Raw genomic sequence first — 19748 nt, forward strand, 5'->3', positions numbered from 1 at the left:
TATATTTATTAGCCTAATGCAGCAGATGCTTTATCATTGCGGACTTACAAACGGAGCACCTCAGTGACACAGCAGCCAATATGAGCAACATTTTTATTTATTCTGTTTCTTTCATGTTTTATTAAATGGGGAAACAAAAATAACCTATAATATTAAAAGATCTGCATGTAGAAGCACAGCGCACTGAAGTCTATGTAAAGTTGGGCTTTGCCTGCGAGCTTTTGATCAAATCGTGAATGTTGCAGACGAAAACAGGACACACTGTTAATGATGCATGCGGAAGCAGGACAAGATAACATATACTATTGACGGGAGTGTGACAGAATCCCGCTGAAGCGGGTGGGAATGACATCCCGTGGCGCAGATCTCTTGAAACAGCCTCTTCTTAAAGGTACAGTGTCAAAATCACATGACCCGCGACTAGTTGACATCAAGCTTTAAAGGTCGCGTCAGAGCATTAATGTCGATTAGTCGACTAGTTCGCTCAACCCCTAGTGGACAGCACCACGTGTTTAAGGGTCTCGCCTCTAAATCTTAAGTCTGAAATTTTTTGTACAGTTGCCCTTTTTGCTTTCGTATTCGATTTTCATGCTTTATTTCTTTTCTCTCGTACAAAATGTGAGAGATTAACTGACTAACACTGATAAGTGCTTCTGTTGACAGTGGACACCAGAGTCAAACTCCTTTACTTCTAGTTTTTGATTGATTTGGTTTGAAAGACCACTTTTAGCCCACTGTATACAAAACCACATATATATTTTCAGGTTAGCTAAACATTTTTGGGGGCCCAGAACAAATGAATGATGTGACCAAGACGACAAATTATCAGATGTGTCCAGACTGTGTGTAGGCTCTGTGTCTTACGTGTTAACTCCCCGCATCTGTTCTGAACTGGAGGGGCTGTGGACCTGTCACGGTGAACACGTGCGAGTGATTTGGCTTCGAAGCCCAGAAGGCCGGCGAGAGAAAACCACATAGCTGATGACGGACACTCTGTTTGGCTTGTAACGCTAGAACGGGATAGGAAAGAATAAATCAATCAATCACGTCTGAACTGTCAGGACTAGCATGTGGTCCTCAAAAACCCCATTGAGATCTGAAAATATATACGTTCTCGATTTAGTGTTTTAGGAAAGCGCAGACCCTGACGTAAATTAACCGTAATTCGATTTCGAGATAATCTTGCCTCAAGGTATTGTGGGATTGCAATGTAGGATGGGTGATCGTTCAGAGAGATGTACTTCCATTTTATTTGTACTGTAAGGACATGCACCACCCCCTCCTCACAGCAATGCTTCTGGCCTGAAACGCTGTACACACCAGAACGATGCTCTCCGGCTACAAAGGGCAGTTGTCAGAGTGACTTTGCATTTGCCGATGGCTCACGGAAAACATTGCTCCATCTCATTAAGTTATTGCCATCATTTTTAATCTTTACGACCGTGCGGGCTACCGTACCCCCATTCTCTTTTCACATTCATTTTCTCCGTATCTATGATTAATGGCCGATGTCGAATCGCAGAGTGAGCAGGCATCAACGAAGGTGAGATCATAATTAGTTTAGCTGATGCAGGGCCCTCCAATGGCGCATCTGGACGGAAAAATTACCCTATAGGAAGCTGGCTGTGGCCCAAAACTTTTTACTGATACGTTGTGAAACACCCGATGAATCAAGTGCCCGATCCCCTGCCAAAAAAGCTCGCCGGACGCCGAGCCAAAATTATGTCGGCGGAAAGCTTTCCATTCTAAATGTATTAGAGCACAATTAGGAGCATTGTACTTTTCTGGCAGGAGAAACGGGGACCCTACACAAGCCGTCTGATGTTGGGCTAAATGAATCGCATACGTTCTATAAGGCTCAATGAGTTTTACAGGGGCCGTAATCTAGATCGGTCCCGGTGCGCCCCGAGTGACTCTTGGGATACACTTGTAGTTCTGTCTGTCCCAGTGGATGATTCACGTAGCTATATCTCTCTTCTTTTTCTTCGTGGTTCGGTTTATTTTCTCTCCTCTCACAGTAGAGTGCCATATTTCAAGCTACCAGATATTTTGAGATCCAGTCGTATATTTAAAGGTACTTGTCGTTTGGAATGGGTCGCGATGGTCGGGTATTGAATAATTCATCTGGATTATTTATTTATTTTCAGATTTTCTTTGCATTCAAATGGAAGTTTGCATCATTGTTACTTTTTAAAAAGGTGCACTTAAAGCGATATTTCACAGGCAAAACAACATTTCCCCATGTTTACTCGCCCTCAAGGCATCCTAACTGAATGTGACTTTCTTCTAGAAGAATAATGCAGTCGAATGCCACGTATCATTCTGCTTCCAAGCGGTAGAATGGGAGTGAATGGGCGTCGACTTTTTGAAGCTCCAAAAAGTGCATCCATCGATCAAAGAACTGCTCGACACGACTCCGTGGAAATTTTGTTTCTTGCCTGAAATATCCCTTTAAACATATTTTTAAGTCTTCTATAAATATCCACGGAAATATGATAGATGGAAACGTTCACGTTCTAACTACATGCCGAGCATGAATCCCCCTTTTTTTGTACTAACTTTGGCTTCCTTTCTCTGTTTTTTATGATTTCAGAGACGACGGGGTTCGGGGGTCTTCTGCGCCAACTGTCTGACCACCAAGACCTCACTGTGGCGGAAGAATGCCAACGGCGGCTACGTGTGCAACGCGTGTGGCCTGTATCAGAAGCTGCACTCGGTAAGGAGGGAGCTATGAAAACAACAACGCGAGGGACAGCGAGAATACCTCGCCAGCCCACCCAGAAATCGCAGAATCTGAGAGTTGAAATGAATGTAGAGGTGACAGTGTAGCAACTCCGCTTTGACCGCTTCATTTCCGTGCTGTCAAGCGAGGATGCTGGAGGTTCCCCAGGGGAGAAGAGCCCTTTTGGCCTTCCTCAGCCCTGCAGCCAGCTAATGGCCCTATGGAAGTCATTTTGCACCAGCTGGTGCCCCACTTCCCACAGTCCTCACAAACACCTGACCTTAAAACCTGAGACGGCCACAATAGCCACGGGCAAACCTTAAAGGGATAGTCCACAAAAAAAAAAACTCATCATTTATTCACCCTCATGTCATTCAAAACCTGTATATGACTCTTTCTTCTATTATATTATTATATTTTGAGAAATGTCTCAGGGGTTTTGTGTCCATACAATGAAAGTCAATGGGGGCCAATGTTGTTGGTAATCAGCATTATTCAAAATATCTTCTTTTGTGTTCTGTGAAAGAAAGAAAGCCACAGGTGTTTAGGGACCAGTAAATGATGAAATATCTTTTACTTTCAACCCAGTAATTCATGAAAATTTCAAAAACCCGAAAAATTCATTTTTTACTCACCTTAGTGTCACCATGTATGTAGTATTTTTTTATGGAACACAGAAAATTTTATTTTGTTTTTCAAAATTTGTAGTTCACTGAAAAAAAATACCCTTCACATTTGGAACGATACGAGGATAAGAAAATAATGATCATACTTTTACACAGCCTTTCTAGTTATTCAACAGTTTGACAATTATAAAGATATATTAAATCGAGTGTTAGCACTGGATCAAATTTATAAACCCAGGGATCAGTTCCTATTTAAATAATTTTTTGGGTTATGTTAGTCTGTTGGGAGAACTCGTGCATTTCAAGAAAAGGAGCTACGCAGAAATATAAATCATTTCTGGACCTAATTTGATTTGCTTTATAGCTTCACAGTTCTTAGCTCTCCCAATTGAATTTAATTCCTTCTCCGCCCATCTGTAGCTATACCTAAAGCTTGGTTTGTGACCTTGAACGTGTTCCACTATTTCTTTTGAAACGATGTCTGGATGAACATGGCGGGTAAACAGATTCAACAACGTGAGGAATTATGCCCCAGACACAAGATGAGCATTGTGCGAGCACGCAGACTCTTATTGGACTTTAAGGAACAGTTTACTCACCCTCATGTTTTTCTTTTCCAAACAATGAATGTGAATGGTAACTAGGTGCTGTCAAGTTAAAAAAAGGTCCAAAAGAATTATAAAAGTTACAACATGAACACTATATGCCAAGTCACCATTCACTTTCATTGACTTTTCATTATATGGAAAAGAACAAACTGAACATCGTGCGTAACATTTTTTGTGTTTGCAAGAAAGAAAAACATACTAGTTTAATGGTGACTAACTAATGACAAATTTCATTTTTGGATGAACTATCCCTTTACTATCTTTGCATTCTAATGAAACTTCTTCAGATCTGGTTCAAGTCTCTGACTGAAGTGTTCAATTTTTTTCTCGTCCTGATATGCGATGTTGGATCCGCTTTCTTGGCTCAGTGGCCCCAGGCTATCAGTACCTGAACCTGGGTGGCACGGGCTGGAATACAGGGAGCTAACTGAATCAGTGTGGTCGATTGGAGTAAGGCAGTCAGACATCGCAGCGTTCGGACCACAAGAGGTCCTTTCAGGGCCCATGCCACCTGGTGGTTTAAGTGGTCCTGAGTCGTGCTAACTGTACCCAGTACTGGCACTCACATCTGCATGTCTGTCCGCACCGCTTCATCAGAGAGCCCGCAATTAATGGACGCTTCACAGCCCAGCCCTGTGAAATACTGTATGCTCCATTTACTGCCCCACATTAAACACTGTCTGGAGTAAATAAGTTTCCTTGCGGTGTAAGTTTTTTCGACTTTGACATTTATGTTGGAGTTTTATCATGTGTTGCTGGGACAGAGAAACAGGGGGGAGGGGGGGGTGTCTGTGACTTTGAGGGATACAGGACAAATTTTTGACAGCTTTACAACGAAGATCACGCTGATATTTAAAGGCGTATAACGGGATGCTGTGTGATCTGTCCGGTGGCTTCAGTTATTTGTAGGGCTTGGCTGTGTAGTTACGATGTTTGACTTGATTTTTCTGCCGATATCAATTTCAGCAGCATTGCCGTGATTTTTAACAAACTTTTTGGTGAAGATATTTTTAACTAGGTTTTTATTGTTTTAAATATGTGCTTTATGGTTTATCTGGTTTATGGTTATTATGGTTTGTCTAATTTAGAAATAAACACATTTATAAGCCTAATAAACTTATTTTAGCTATTTTGTGCAGCCCTGGTTGTTGGTTGGTACTTCTCTAATCCCGATCAGACCCACAGCTGATTTGTTCCAATCACACTTATTTATAGAGAGAACAATAAGGTTTTCATGAAAATTGGTTTGATTATATACAAAGGATACTTGGACTATTGAATTGCTCAGTTTATTGGGTAGATTTCGCTTCGTTTTTTTCACGTTCCTATTATAATTCATGCACAGACATTGTCGACAGACGTGTGATGTTGTTAGATTACCAGCAGTACATCAGCTTTAGGGCTCATTCAATCATGTTGATTGTCAAGTATGTAAAAGCCTCTCATTTATCAGTGTTTCATTTAAGCACAAGAGTGGTTTTATAATTTTTGTATTACTACTTTAAAATTTAAGGAGTTTATTATTGAAATGTTAATTTTTTCGTGTGTTTTTTCTTGGTGGTTAAAGGTGCAGTTTGTAACAATTTTGCAGTAAAATTTCCAAAAACCGCTAAGCTAGTGTTATATATTTTGTTCAGCTCAGTACTTACAATAACTCAAATGTTTCCAACTACTTGTAAATCGTGAGAAAATCGGCATTCTAAACAGTGACACGGTGCTGTGCAGTCGCCTGTCAATGGCGTCATATCCGCGTTACCCTTTGTTACCACCTTTATTAACGTAGAAACCGCATGACAACAGTGTCGTGGACAAATGCGGAAGTAGTGTCTAGCGTCTAGCAAGCCACTAGCTTGTTTCGAGCAGTCACTTATTTATGGACCACAATTATTCGCAACAATTATAAAACTTTACCTCATCTGCTAACATGATTCCTCGTTCCCGTCTGATTGATGGCCATCAGCGGTGGAGTTGAAGACAACAGATCCCATCATTCCACGCTCCTTCACAGTGTCATCAAGCTACAGCATTGTTGTTGTTTTGATTATGCGCCCTCTAGCGGCAGTTTTTACAAACTGTACCTTTAATGAGGACTGTAACCATAGAAACAGTTTATTCTTGCTGGCTACAGTTGGCATAACCAAAAAAGCTAAAGCACTTTTTATGTACTGTATTTTTTTTATTTTTTGTACAAGTAAGGAATACATACAGCACAAGAAAAACACAAATTTTCAACACAAATGAATCAAATTTTTTGTTTTACTCAGCTTTGCTAGAAAACAGCAATAGCATAACTCTGTATTTCATTAGTTCAAGCTCAACGCTCATCTTTGACAATACTCTGCCCATACATTCCAGCACTGAATGATGTTTTGGGCATGTGTGTTTGCATTGTTTGGCTCTTCCCTGTGTTCTTTTTCCATAAAGTAGCTTCTGCAGTGGACCATCAGGTTGTGTACACGTCACACTTCACTAGAAGCTAATAAACACGACGCTGAGAAAGTTTAGCCTTCAGGGTCCCTCCAAACACTGGCTGCTGGATTCGTTTGTTCATCTGTTGTTTCTGTTTTTGGTTTTCGCTATTGAATGCTGAGTCATCTCAGCTAGTTTGATTCTTGAATTCCAGAGAGAGAGGGAAGAATGAGGAGGCGGGTGGTGTATGTGTGCAGACTTAATGGTTGTTTTGTTCATTGGTTTAATAAAAATTCAGGATGACCCTTATAAGTGATGTCACGCTAACGTAGCGGCGAGGATTTTGTCCTTTATCTCGGGCTGGCAGTTAGCTTCCAAAAGTATTTTCATACTTTTGAATAAAAACTTTTATACGCTGTACAGAAATCATTTCATAATAGCACCTCATAAAACTGCTCTAAATGGAGGTCTGGGTCCCTCATGCCGGAACACATTGCAATAATAAATGTCTCTCCGATTTTATCTTCTAATAATAGGACTCGACATGCGCGTAGCTGCGCATCAATGCCCGACATAAAACTCTGGTGGCCGCCTCGGTTTGTAACTTCACATTCGCCAATGGGATCTTTTATTTGGGTTCCAGACGGAATATTTGGACCATTCTCCAAAAGCGTCTATCAGCTTGTGAACTCTGACCACTTTGCTGAATAAAAAAGACGAATAGGTAGAAAGGCTTGTAAATTCGTAATAGCAGCGAGATTTTTATTCACGGACCGCACCGTCGAAACAACGTCGACTTGCATGCATTTAAAAAAATGTTTTTTTCATATGTGCTTCTTTAGCTCCATGGTGCGTAGACTATCAAAGCTGGATGAGGTGAAATGAATTGAGATGCTCAAGGTTGCTGAGCGAGGAAAAAAGTAAATTATCAGCAGTATTAAGAGTTTTGACCATAACTTTAAGGCACCTCAAGGCTATTGTAGGGATTAATAAAAATAATTATGTTCTAGTTTTCTTTGTACCAAGAATTCCATGAACTAACAAACTACAAGTATTAATGCTGCTAACTAACTACATTTTCAACAGTGTGATAGTATATGACAAACTAATTTAGTTTTTATAGTAACACTACACTCTTTTCCAGCAACAAAGCCATAATCAAATGAGCACTCCTATAGACAGTTTCATCAGGCATCTGGCCCAAAGTTCACTTCTGGTCTGTGTTTGTTATAGCACTATACATTTTTTTCTATTACATTTCTATTCATATTTTATTGTATATTAATTGTGTTAAATTAAATTAAAACTACTCAACAGTTAATGATTCTTTGCAGAGGTCTACCGGAAGTTAAGTTTGGGACACAAATTTGTTTGTTGTTGCCGCTGAAACCGTCTACACAGCCCTTTTTTCAGATTCATTCTTGTAGATTCTCGTTTCATTAGGATATTTCTAAACAGTATTTTACATCTTACAATCTGCTGTTTATTACAGTCTGACATATAAATTAGCATGCATTCTAATTTGTGTAACCTCTGTTCAAGGTTAAATGTAAAACATGATTTGAGATTAGAGAATTACTTATGCAGGGTTCCCATGATCATAGAAAAATGTGACATTTGGTGTGAGTGAAATATACACGTGTGCTTTGCTGGCCTGCCAAAAAATCGAAATGAGTAAAAAAATCGTAACATTTTATTAACATTTCTACTGTAAAGATCATCATATTGGAATAATGTTTATAATGTATACTAAGTATAGCCTTCTACTGTAAATAATCTCCATAAACATTTTATTACTGTAGTGTATCAGATATCAAGATGTATCAGATGTATCAAGATTATCCTGACTCTAGTTTAACATCTTTGAATTGAGCAAATTCTATACAGTTTTATAGTCAATTCTATATATAGTTTCAAAGCAGCTTCCCTAACACGATGCTGTGTTCTGGTTTGAGTCTTAAAACAGAAATTATATTGCTCATATCTGCGATAAGCCAAGTGACCATTTCGTAATAAAATCAAGCACCATTTCTTTCTTATCATAACACCTCTAAAATATAGGCAGATAAGCAGGGACTCTCCACTCCGTGGAGTGTTCAGTGAGGCCTGTCACGGTCCGGCAGTAGAGGGCAGTCTTTCTTTTTGTCTGATTTTGATCCACTCGCTCTCTCCAGACAGACAGCCCGACATGTTCCAAAGAGCCAGAGCTTGCATTTTAACGCCATCCATCACAGGGCATTAACTGAACTCGGGCAGCACAGTAAGATTTGTTTCAGATTTGAAACAAATCCCCCAGTGGCCAAACATTCTTCAAAATATGCAGCTCTTATTTCTTCCCCTTAAACATTTGGTACAGAGCCAAACGCTAGGTTAGAGCAGCTTTGTCGGCGCTTCACTTTTGCATAGATTATTTTTCCATCTTTATAGGGAAAAACGAGTCCAAGAGAATATTTTCCTAAAACGCAGCTTGTTTTATTCGGTACTGTCTTCTCTGAGAGGGATTGCATTGCACCGGGAACACCTCGGTGGATTTGGGCGCTACAAAGGCAACCGCACGTGATGATTCCCCTGATGTGTCTTCAGCTCAAAGTCAACAAACAGACTGGTGGTAGATGCACATAATAGAGCTGTTGAGTATGGGGGGGTCACGGGGGTGAGGTGGGCGTGGCTTATCATCTGCCAATTATCTCTGGGTCAATCGTGGGGGAGCTGTGCAGCGAGTAAAGCGAAGATTGTGTCTGGCAGGACAGCAGACGACAAGATGAGATACATACCTCACTGAAGCCTTTCCCTCTCGTGCCGGTCGACCAGAGGCGTTCTAGAAAAATAGATTACAGACAAGTCTTGATAAATGGGTAGTGACGGAAAGCCAAGACGCACCATTCTTTCCCTTCTGTTACAGATATGCCACCAAAGGAAATATGCATATCTGACATGTCTCCAACCACAGTAGTTTCCATTTTAGCGTGGACGCCAGTGATGAGAAACGAGAAGGAAAATATTGTTACCTCAGGCTTATTCTCATAAAGTAGCACTGTTGATAACAGTTTCAGCCATTGGTTTCTGTCACGTTCTGACATCTCATCTGAGAGCCTCTTTTACTGGTGTTTCTTCCAACACAGTCTATTGAAATCACAGGTACAAAGGGATCAAAAGTAGTGGACTCCGCTGGTTAACACCGATTTATATTTGTGAAAGCACTGAATTTGAGATAAGCTACAGTAGTGCGGTGAAAATAAAGCTGTAACTAATAGTCTTTGATGGCACATTACGATGATAACTGGCATAATTACAGGAGTGTGTCCACACCGTCCCAGAAGGGATGAATCATTACACTCGAATCACAATATTAGATCAGAGACCTTTTAACGAGGCAGTAAAAATATACAGTCCACCAGTCCTACTTCAGCCGAATGATCACAAATCTGATATTTTTGACATAGCGTCTCTGACTACTGTTTTTTAAGACCTATTTAAGGACTTTAAAGGGATAGTTCACGCAAAATAAAAATACAATTCCGTAATCATTTATTCACCTGCAAGTTGTTTCAAACCTGCATACATTTCTTTGCTTTTCTGAACGCAAAAGAAGATATTTTGAAGAATGTGGGAAAGCAAAGAGTTGTGAGGCACCATTGGCCACCATAGTGTGTGCCACAGAACTGATTGGTTACAAACATTCTTCCAAATATCTTTCTTTGTGTTCCGCAGAACAATGAATTTATACAGGTCTGGAACAACTTTATTATTGTATTATATACAACTTTATTATATATTACGTTGGTAACCGAACAAAGGCGCTACCCATTCACTTGCATTGGTTAAATAAAAGTGAATGGGTACCGCCGTTGTTTGGTTACCAATATTCTTATTATACCTTATAATACCCTATTTTGTGTTCTGCATTTCATTTTTGGGTGAACTACCCCTTTAAGGACTCCGTTTCTAGCATCACAACACAGAATTTCAGAAATAATGACCGTTTAATGGTTGATGATTTTTAATGGTTTTTAAACATGCTTCATCTCATATGGTCGGTCGAACTCACACTGTTGGTTGAGCCAGTGTTGCTCTGTTTGGCCGGTTAGGATGATCAAACAAACAGGGCAATGTTTTGATAGCGCCGCTGTTTACACTTTTCAGAAAGACGGGCTATGGCTCGCTTTCCTCTGCATATTAAACTGGGAACGTAGGAAGTAATTTAACATAAAGGAAAATGACAAAACACATTTAACTACACGGAACGATTGCTCTTTCATAATTTGTATTACCGTAGGTAAAGCGCAAGCCTGTTTTTAATCTTATTTTTTTGTGTTGGTGGTTTTAACATTTGTGTTGCATATAGGGCTGTCACAGTATCAGATTTTTCACTTCATGGTTATCGTTGTGGTAACTTTAATCGGGTGCAGAATTATTTATGATATTATCATACATGTAGAATTAACACAGTATTGATAATCGTGGTTTTTAATATCACGGTCATTGACAATAAAAAAGTAAAAACACAATTTAACCATGGTTCAACGTTTTATTATATTGTTGAATTGTATCACTTCAGTTTAGCAGAAAATGAACATTTGCATGTCTCTGTTTCAGACCCCCAGACCGCTGAACATTATCAAGCAAAACAACGGTGAGCAGATCATCCGGCGACGGACACGCAAGCGCCTCAACCCTGAACCCGTACCATCTGAGCAGGTGGGGTCCAAGCAGCAGCGCGTGAACAGCGAGGAACGTCTCAACGGCAGCCCCTTAGAGAGAAGGTCTGAGGAGCCAGGATCCGATGGGTCACGTGCCGAGGCCCAAGTTCAGCTGGGCAAGTACGAAGCTTACGGTCCCTCCGGTCCCAAAAGTCATCCTAGTCCCCGATCCACACATGCCTTCCTCGTCAACCAGACGCTGGAGATCCACAAGCGTATGCCTCCCCTGCATATGCACAAAAGCCCTGCAGACGGAGGGGCAGAGGGGAACGGGCTTAGTGCGGGACCCCAGAGCGGGGACGGTAAGGGTGGCTCAGAGCGGGGCAGCCCTATCGAGAAGTACATGCGTCCGTCCAAGCAGGCCAGTTACTCACCCCCTGGGAGCCCTATCGAAAAGTATCAATACCCTTTCTTCAGCCTTCCGTTCCTCCACAGCGACCTGCAAAATGAAGCGGACTGGTTGCGTTTCTGGACTAAGTACAAGATGTCCGTGCCAGGCAACCCGGGCCACTACTTGGGCCACGTGGCCGGCCTACCCAATCCGTGCCAAAGTTTTGTGCCTTACCCCACCTTCACTTTACCGCCTCATTTTCCACCACCGCCCCCTGCTGGACCCGAGAGCGACACTCCACTCGATCTGGCCATCAAACATTCCAAACCCAGTCCGACACCCAACGGGGCCCTCGTTGCCAAGGAAACAGCCACGGGTGAGAAACGTGCCTCGCCCATCTCAGAACAGGAGATGGAACGGCAAGAAGACGTCGACGAGGACAGTTCTGCTTCGCAAGTCGCCAAACCGGAAAAGGTGGATCAGGCCACACAGGATGATCTCTCCAGCAAATGTGCCCACTGTGGCATCGTCTTCCTGGACGAGGTACTCTACGCTCTGCACATGAGTTGCCATGGCGATGGTGGGCCATTCCAGTGCAGTATCTGCCTGCATGCTTGCACTGATAAGTACGATTTCACCACACACATCCAGCGAGGCCTCCATCGGGCAGCCCCCGAGGCAAACGGCAACCCCTCCAACCAATGAGCTTTATGGCCTAGTTTACTTGCAGTCCTAGTACAACTAGAGCAGTGAGGAAACCCAATAAGAGACCCAATAAGAAACCAATGTACGACATGGATGCATTTAACTTTTTGCTCAAAATGTGCCAAGATGGATCATGGTGCCTAAGCAACCAACGGAAGGAACTTCAATCAGCATAGCATTTCTGTGGGAGCTCTCTCTCTCATACAGACAAAAATGAGTTCCATTTAAGAACTTTTGAACTGCTTTTGAAGAAATCGGTACAAGTAGCTACTCTCTAGATATATTTTCTTTAATCCAGATAAGTAATTTCGACAAGGCAGTTCAGCAAGCAAGGTACATCTACTCAAATTTAATTATTGTTTGTTTGTTTCATTGTTGTGGTGTGTATTCACACATTCATGGAAAGTTCTCTTACCTGACGAAAAACAATGAGGATGTTTCTGCATGTGTGGCTCAACATAGGAAAAACGTGGCAGCCGTCTGTCACTATGGCAACAGGATAAATGATCGTCGTCCTCAAACAAACATCCAGCATCCTCAGGGAATGTGTATGGCTGAAATAGACAACATTAGTTAAGTCTTTCTGTCTAGTTAACATTATACTAAATGTCTTATGGTTTCGTGTTTGTTTGGTTTCAGAGGTAGGATTTCGTAACTCGAGTCATCAAAACTTTTAAGCTGCTGCCTTAGTTGCTGGGATGCAATTCTTATTACTCTAGAAGTTTGGGAAGGAATAAAAAATATTTTTTTCTAGGTTGTTAATAGTAAATCATATTATCAGTGCCTGATATTGTACAAAGTATTTTCTACATGAAATGTTGATATGCAACATTGCATCTGAATAAGGGCCCTGAGCTCGGCTCTGAAAAACGTTTACATTTGCAAATGTAGCAAACAACGTAATGAAGCAACACATGTTATAGTAAACTCTTTTTTTTTCCACGAAAACAGTAAGACATCAAAATACATTTCCTATTACATTTCCTTTCCTCCAAAGGTGGGACATTAAACAAAAGAACTACGTTTTTTATCTTTGGCCACCAAAGGGCACTATTCATTCCAAGCATTGTCTCTTTCTGTTTCATGTACTTGTGCTTCATAGTTGATGAAGTAGCTTGTTGTATTGGACTGAAGTCTTCCTGTATGTTTCTCTGCTCTTCTGATGCTTCAAGGGAAGCCAATCAGGCTGTGCTTTATTTTGTTATTTTTAAGAGCCAGAGCTCTACAATACAAACACAAATAGCATCCAGTGAGTCAAAATGTTATGACACCTCTAAATCCCAGAACATTTTCTGTGCTCGGCATTAGTGGAATTGGAAACACCTTTGAATTTTTGTTCAAAGTGTAGTGTTGATGAAATAATTTCAGGTGTTTCTGGTGCCTTTCAATAGCAGTTGTCTCAAAGAGACATAACATTATTATTTATAGTCTAGTTTCACCCATCTGTGTTTTGCTCTATGCTTCTTTTGCGAATTATTATCTAGAGTGGACGACCGTCCACCCAAACAATTTAAAAACGTCTATTTTTAAATAATAATGAGCTCAGAAATAATCTCTAATTCCAGACATTATTTATCAAGTCAACAGCTTGGCATATTACAAAGACGTTTATATATTTTTTACAGCTTTCCATTTTATTTTAATGGAGGGAAAGAAAAACATGTTTTTACAGAAATTATTTGGACTCCCTTGGCAGATTCTGGTTTTGTTTGCAACTTTAGCCTGCATTTTTGTTGTACTTGTCCTACACGCCTCTTTCATGGGTTCAATAAGTTGGACCTGGTCTGATTTAATGCAGACATTATTTATATAAACTGGGGAGAGATTCAGGCTCAATGTCTCCAATTTGCTTTCTGTATGTTTCTCTGAAACTAGCCTTACAACGCTGCTTAACTGCAAATGCCTCTTGAAAAATAACTGATATTGTTTAAATCGTCGCTTTTCACCAGACCATTTATCCAGTCGGGTATTAAATAACATAAGGAATTCTTTATTTTTTAGTATTTTCTTTCTCTTAATGGCAATTTTCATTTTAATTTGAAAATGTTAATGCTTGCACTTCAGTTACTCTGTTTATTGCAAAGGAAGGAAGATGAAATGTGTTATTAGCATGCTAAGTACAGGTACTGCATTATAATAAATGAAAGAGATCTTGCCTATTTTGTGAAGGTCTTGGCAATATTGAAACATTGACTATTTGATGGAGCCTGGAAGCTCGTTTGGCCAAGGTCACTGCGAAGGGCATAAATATGTAAATGTTTTAACCATTATTCTTAGAATGTTATTGTTTTTACACTTGCTGCATTTAAAGTGCATAGATGATGATTTAGGATTTTTTTCAGCTGTCACCTTAACTATTTTTTGTTTCCTTTTGTTTTTGTGTGTGGTAGGTTTTTACATGCAAAAAAGATTCAACAAAGATGGCAAAGATGTCTGTTACATCTAAACTTGAATAATAATAATGACAATGATAATAATAATGATAATTAATAAAATAAAACATTTTAGCAATTTGCTGTGTGCATCTTCACTTATTGTGTCTTCTGAATGTTTCTTATGTAGCATAAAACAAATTAAAGTTTTATTTTTATCCATTTATTTAAGTATGACTGAATCAGAAAACTGCTATTAACCTGTGTGTTCACAACTGCACCGTAGCTTCATTTTATTTAACAAAAAGTCAATTTCATTTGTTTCAATCCACGAATTCAAATGCTTTGAGTGACCATTACTCTAAACATACCCGGGTCTATTGATTATCCTGTTCAATGTGGAAAGCTAGATCTAACCTTTTGATGCTTGATGAACTTAAGTCAGATGATTGTTCGTTCTCCGAGTCACATGACATACAATCCAAATGAAACCTCTGACCTCTCACAGCACTGTGTGAAACTACTATTGATCGCTGTCCAGTTGTTTTTTCTCTTGTCCTACAAAGCTGTTGGTTAAGGGCTCATTATATACAGCCAGTAAGGGCTAGGTTGACTGTAGGAAGCAGGATGCCAGTCTTTAGCACTTATAAGAAGAATTTTTTATTTGATTTGATGTGGCTACAATGCATAGTTTGCATATGCATCTTCACTAAAAGTCTAGTCTTGTGTTCCTAACATTTAAGGGGGTCATGACATGACAAATTCAATATTTTTGAGTTTATTGTACTGTAACATCACACTGTAAGTTGTAGAACTCAAAACTTTCTTCTTAGTGCAAAAAATAATTTATTGAAACCAAGCAGCAAGAAGGACCCTTTCTCTACATTGCATTTGGGACCTCACATGGATGAATGCCTCAGCCCACAGCACGCATCAACACTTACATCATCGGATCTTTGGCCGGGCCACAGGAGAGCATGGCAGCCACTATTCATCATTTACTACATATCGAATGGTACAGAATGTTAAAAGTTCAACTTTTAGAAGTGAGATGGAGGTCTGACGCAAAGTAGGTGAAAGAATATCAGATTTTTTTTTAAATTCATGTGCTTTGTTAAGGGGTCATTAGGGGTTAGAGTGTGACAGATATTTGGAGTAAAATAGGCCTAACATTTTTATCACAGGCACATAAAAACTGAAGCTGAAAGTGTTTTCTTAGAATCTTGGTAAATTTTACTCTTGAAAGCATCGCCTGTGGTAAAGGGGAGCTTTGCTATAACAAGTCTAAATGCTAAGGTGAGGTAAGTTCATGTTTCACATTCTCAGTTTAACTTACTCCTTTCTTAACTGAAAATAAATAGCCCGTCACTGGATAAATGTGAGGGACAGATTGCTGAACAGAACAGTCTGAACGGAATATGGCAAAAAGATGTTACAAAGTGTTATATTTTAAACAGCCTGTTACATCTGTACTAATAAAAGTATGAATGTTCGTATCTACTTTTTGTTTTGTGAGTAAAAGACACTAAAATGGTGTTATTTATAAAATGTTTTAAAGTTCTCACTGTGTAACACTTATTAGCGGCTATTTATTTATTTGTTATTTATATATTTATTTGTCTAACACCTGAGTTCACACAATCAAGCTTAAGGCTAGAATACACTACAAGACTTGCTCAGATTTTGCCCATATTTTCAGTCTGGACTTGTTGCAGAAAGTCTGTGCCAGTCTGCAGGTTTGATCTCTTAGTGTGTTTCTATCTTTAACTTTCAAAAAGTCTGCAATTGTATGATGTCTAGTTTAAAAAAAAATCTGTTCAGATTTTAAAAGTCTTGTAGTGTATTCCAGCCATTAGGCGAGCAGAATGGGGCTGGTCAATCATTTAATAGTCTTGAGGTGCGTGTGCAATCTACAGAAGCTCACCCAAGTTCAAGAAAAAAGTATTAAAGCATGTAATATCAAAATTCTGATTTCATTCAATTCACCAATTCTATTTCCCACAAAAATATGTAAAGATACATCATGATTTAGTTTAAGAAGATGCATTGTCAAGTCAAGTATTGCCTGTCATGGTCCTGCCTTCCTGGTTCTTTATTTCTAGTCGTGTGGCAGGATCGGGACGGAGCCCTTAGGTTTTTTGTGAGAAAGCCATGAGTTGTTTATGTTTTGACATCTCATGTGCTTTCTTTCTCGTGTTTCGTCATTGGCCCCGCCCCTCTCGTTTCATGTATTGATCCCTGCCGTGTCTAATGTTTCCCACCTGTGTCATTATCCCTCATTTGTCTTCCCTTTAAAATGCCCTCATGTTTCTTTGTCCTGTGCTCATGTGTTGCGTTCTATGTCTCCCGAGCGCTCTTGGTTTTCATGTTCATGTTCCTGTTTAGTTTCTCCGTCAAGTTTAGTAAGTTTTTGGTTTAGTTTTGTCCAGTGATGTTTAGTGTTGTTTAGTGTATATCAGTCTTCGTCCTGTTCATTTTCCTGTTTTGTTAAGTTTACCCCATCGTGGGTTTTTTGTTTCGTTTTTGTTATTTATTAAATATTCCCTTGGTGTTAACCCCTTGTTGCCTGCGCTTGGGTTCTGTCCACGCAAATCGTGACAATTGCCTACCGAGTGACCATAGTCAGATGTGTTCGACATCATGCAGTGCAGCGCATACTAATCAATACCGCGAGAGCAAGAAACTCTAAAAATATAATTGCTTGTAAGACTCTTTTGTGGTGTAGTACTTATAAGATTGTATAGTATTTATGTTTGTGTGTGTATATATTCGTATACATGCATGTGGATATATATTTTTATTTTATTTTTACTTTTTTATAATTTTATGTAACCCATCTTGCTGTTTGTTTTATTGTATATTTATGTTGTTGTTTGAATGTATTTGTCTTGTTGCATAGAAAAAGTACCGCAAGAGCGATTCGACAGCTCCATGTGATTCAAGCTTTCGCGGTTCTTTGATATCATACGCCAATCATTTGTGCAGCGCTGCTTTGAGGCAAATTGGTCCAACCAGTCAAACACCTTGCAGGAACGTGTGACCAAACTGGACTTATCTGTGGGGATATTGTCCCAGAATGAGCAAACATGTAAGAAACAACCTTATTTTAAAATAGCTGAATAATGTGAGAGTTTATTGCTGAAGCTACTTATAATAATAAAATAAGCTGCTCGTGGTTGTTTATCCTGTCAGTTGCTGATAAATAAACACAACACGTGTACTCTTGCTTCAAAGAGTACTGTATTTTAATTGTTCTTACCAAAACAGCGTATTGTCCATATGTTTAGTATTAGCGATATGCTGAATGATATTGTCCTCTCATTTTAACTGCAACAGGGTTTCTTCCTAATTAAAATTCACAGTTTCAGACTATCACTGATATGTTGCGGTTCCTGGTAAAGTTACCAACGTAGGTCTTGAATAACTGTGCTTTGTTTATTTGCCCCCCAAAATGTACTTGCATTTGCTGTTAAATTTGGACCCTGGGGGTTATTCCAGAAAGCTGGTTATGTGACATACCAGGTAAATTTAAGGGTTAGTTAGCTGATAACCTCAACTTTCGGTTCCAAAAACGGAGATAACTTTCAGGGTATGTAAGTAACCATAGCAACGTACTCCCTGAAGCTGACCTGCTCCGGAGCAGGTTATGTTCCAGGGTTAGTTCATTTTAAGGAAATTTTACTAAGCTTTAGGGGTTGTCTGCGCATGTGTGCGCTTTTAATGAGTGTCAAGTGGGCGTGGAAGCACAGATTACCTATAATATATTATAATTTTACAATAATACAATATTACAATTACATTTCCAATCTCACCCATCGCAATTCAGCATTCACAACTAATTGTGTTATTAACTTTATCATTAACCTTTTAAAATGAAATAATCTTTAAATAAAATAATGTGAGCTGTTATTGTTAAACGTTATGTATTTATATTAAATACTGTATATACTTTGAATTAGGTTTATTAAAACATCTCCAAATATCACTGGATAAATATATACACCTTACAATTTCCAACAGTTAAAGGATGTTAATAGTGAAGTATTTTAACTCCAGAGCAATTGCATATCATTACTCTTGTCCACTTATTAGGCAATATTTGATGCATTGGGTCAAAGATAGTTGTGGCCCAATGGTTAGAGAGCCAGATTTAAAACTCAAAGGTTGCAAGTTCGATTTCCAGGCTGGCAGGTTTCCAAGGCTTTATTAGGTGACCCCCAATGGGATCACCTATTGCATACTGTTCACATATTTAAATTCTTATTATAATTTTATATCCATTTACATGAAAAAACATAAAAAACTTAGACTTAAGGTTTTTCATACTAACTGTATTCCTTAAAATTGTCTTTCTGATCCTCAGCCTCCTCCTACAGTTTAGTATTGATGTAACGTTTGCCCCGCCTTCGTCAGCCATGCCCCCTGTACAAAAGCCACTTCCCCATCACGCATGATCACTGTCACCGGACTTTTAACCCCAGGACTACATTTCCCATCATGCACTGCACCCCTCTGACCTCATTGATTACCGTGCACCTGACGATCATCATTACACTCCATCTGAACCCCATCCCATGGACTCTATTTAATCCCAGTGTTTTGTCATGTTAATTGTCCAGTCTAGTTGTATTCTGACTTAATTTATGCGCTACATTGGACTCGCTTTGAATTAGCTTGCACAAGCCTATTCTGTGGGTGCTATTTGTTGGATTATATTTTGCCTGTGAATTCCGTGGATGTTATTTGTTGGATTATTACTTTGTTCCCTTGGCTGTTTACTCAAAGAATACCTGAACAGTACTCAGTTTGCCTGGACTCATTAAAATCACCCTTTACTACTTCAGCTCTCTGTGTGGCATCGTTCCTCATCTGAGGATATTGTTACAATTTAAAGGCCTTTCTCCAAATTACAATTAGACTTTCAGGATAGGCCGTTTCCACCTCTTTTAACATTTGGAAAGCCATGGCCTTTTAGCAAACAAAGTCAACAGAAACAAACAAAAAAACAAATGTATGTGTATTTGAAAGGGATATACAGTATATATAGGTTGCATGATATATTGGACATGTGACTGGGCCTAACATTTTAAACCTCTACCTCTGTCACAGCAGACCTTCATCCTCTGCTGCAAATTAATTATCATACATAGTGTAGTGTACTAAAAAGCATTACACAAATTTTTCCAAAATTATGACCAATGTAGTTTCTAGAATTAAAAGAGTCTCCATTAATATGATTACATCAGCAACTGTTGCAAATAAAGCTGATACAATG

General features: G+C 39.4%; 1 protein-coding gene across 5 annotated transcripts in view; it reads left to right on the top strand.

Annotated features, from left to right (window-relative positions):
• Positions 1–14604, top strand: part of trps1 (trichorhinophalangeal syndrome I) — a 102688-nt gene extending 88084 nt beyond the window's left edge. For all 5 annotated transcript variants that reach the window (XM_057354849.1, XM_057354852.1, XM_057354851.1 and 2 more), the window contains 2 exons: positions 2594–2716; positions 10962–14604. In XM_057354849.1, the coding sequence (XP_057210832.1) occupies positions 2594–2716; positions 10962–12101 (1263 nt within the window). In that variant the 3' untranslated portion in view covers positions 12102–14604. The remainder of the gene's footprint in view (positions 1–2593; positions 2717–10961) is intronic.
• The last annotated feature ends 5144 nt before the right edge of the window (positions 14605–19748 follow it).

This window comes from Triplophysa rosa, linkage group LG16 (assembly GCF_024868665.1).
Source record: "Triplophysa rosa linkage group LG16, Trosa_1v2, whole genome shotgun sequence".
Classification (NCBI taxonomy): Eukaryota; Metazoa; Chordata; class Actinopteri; order Cypriniformes; family Nemacheilidae; genus Triplophysa; species Triplophysa rosa.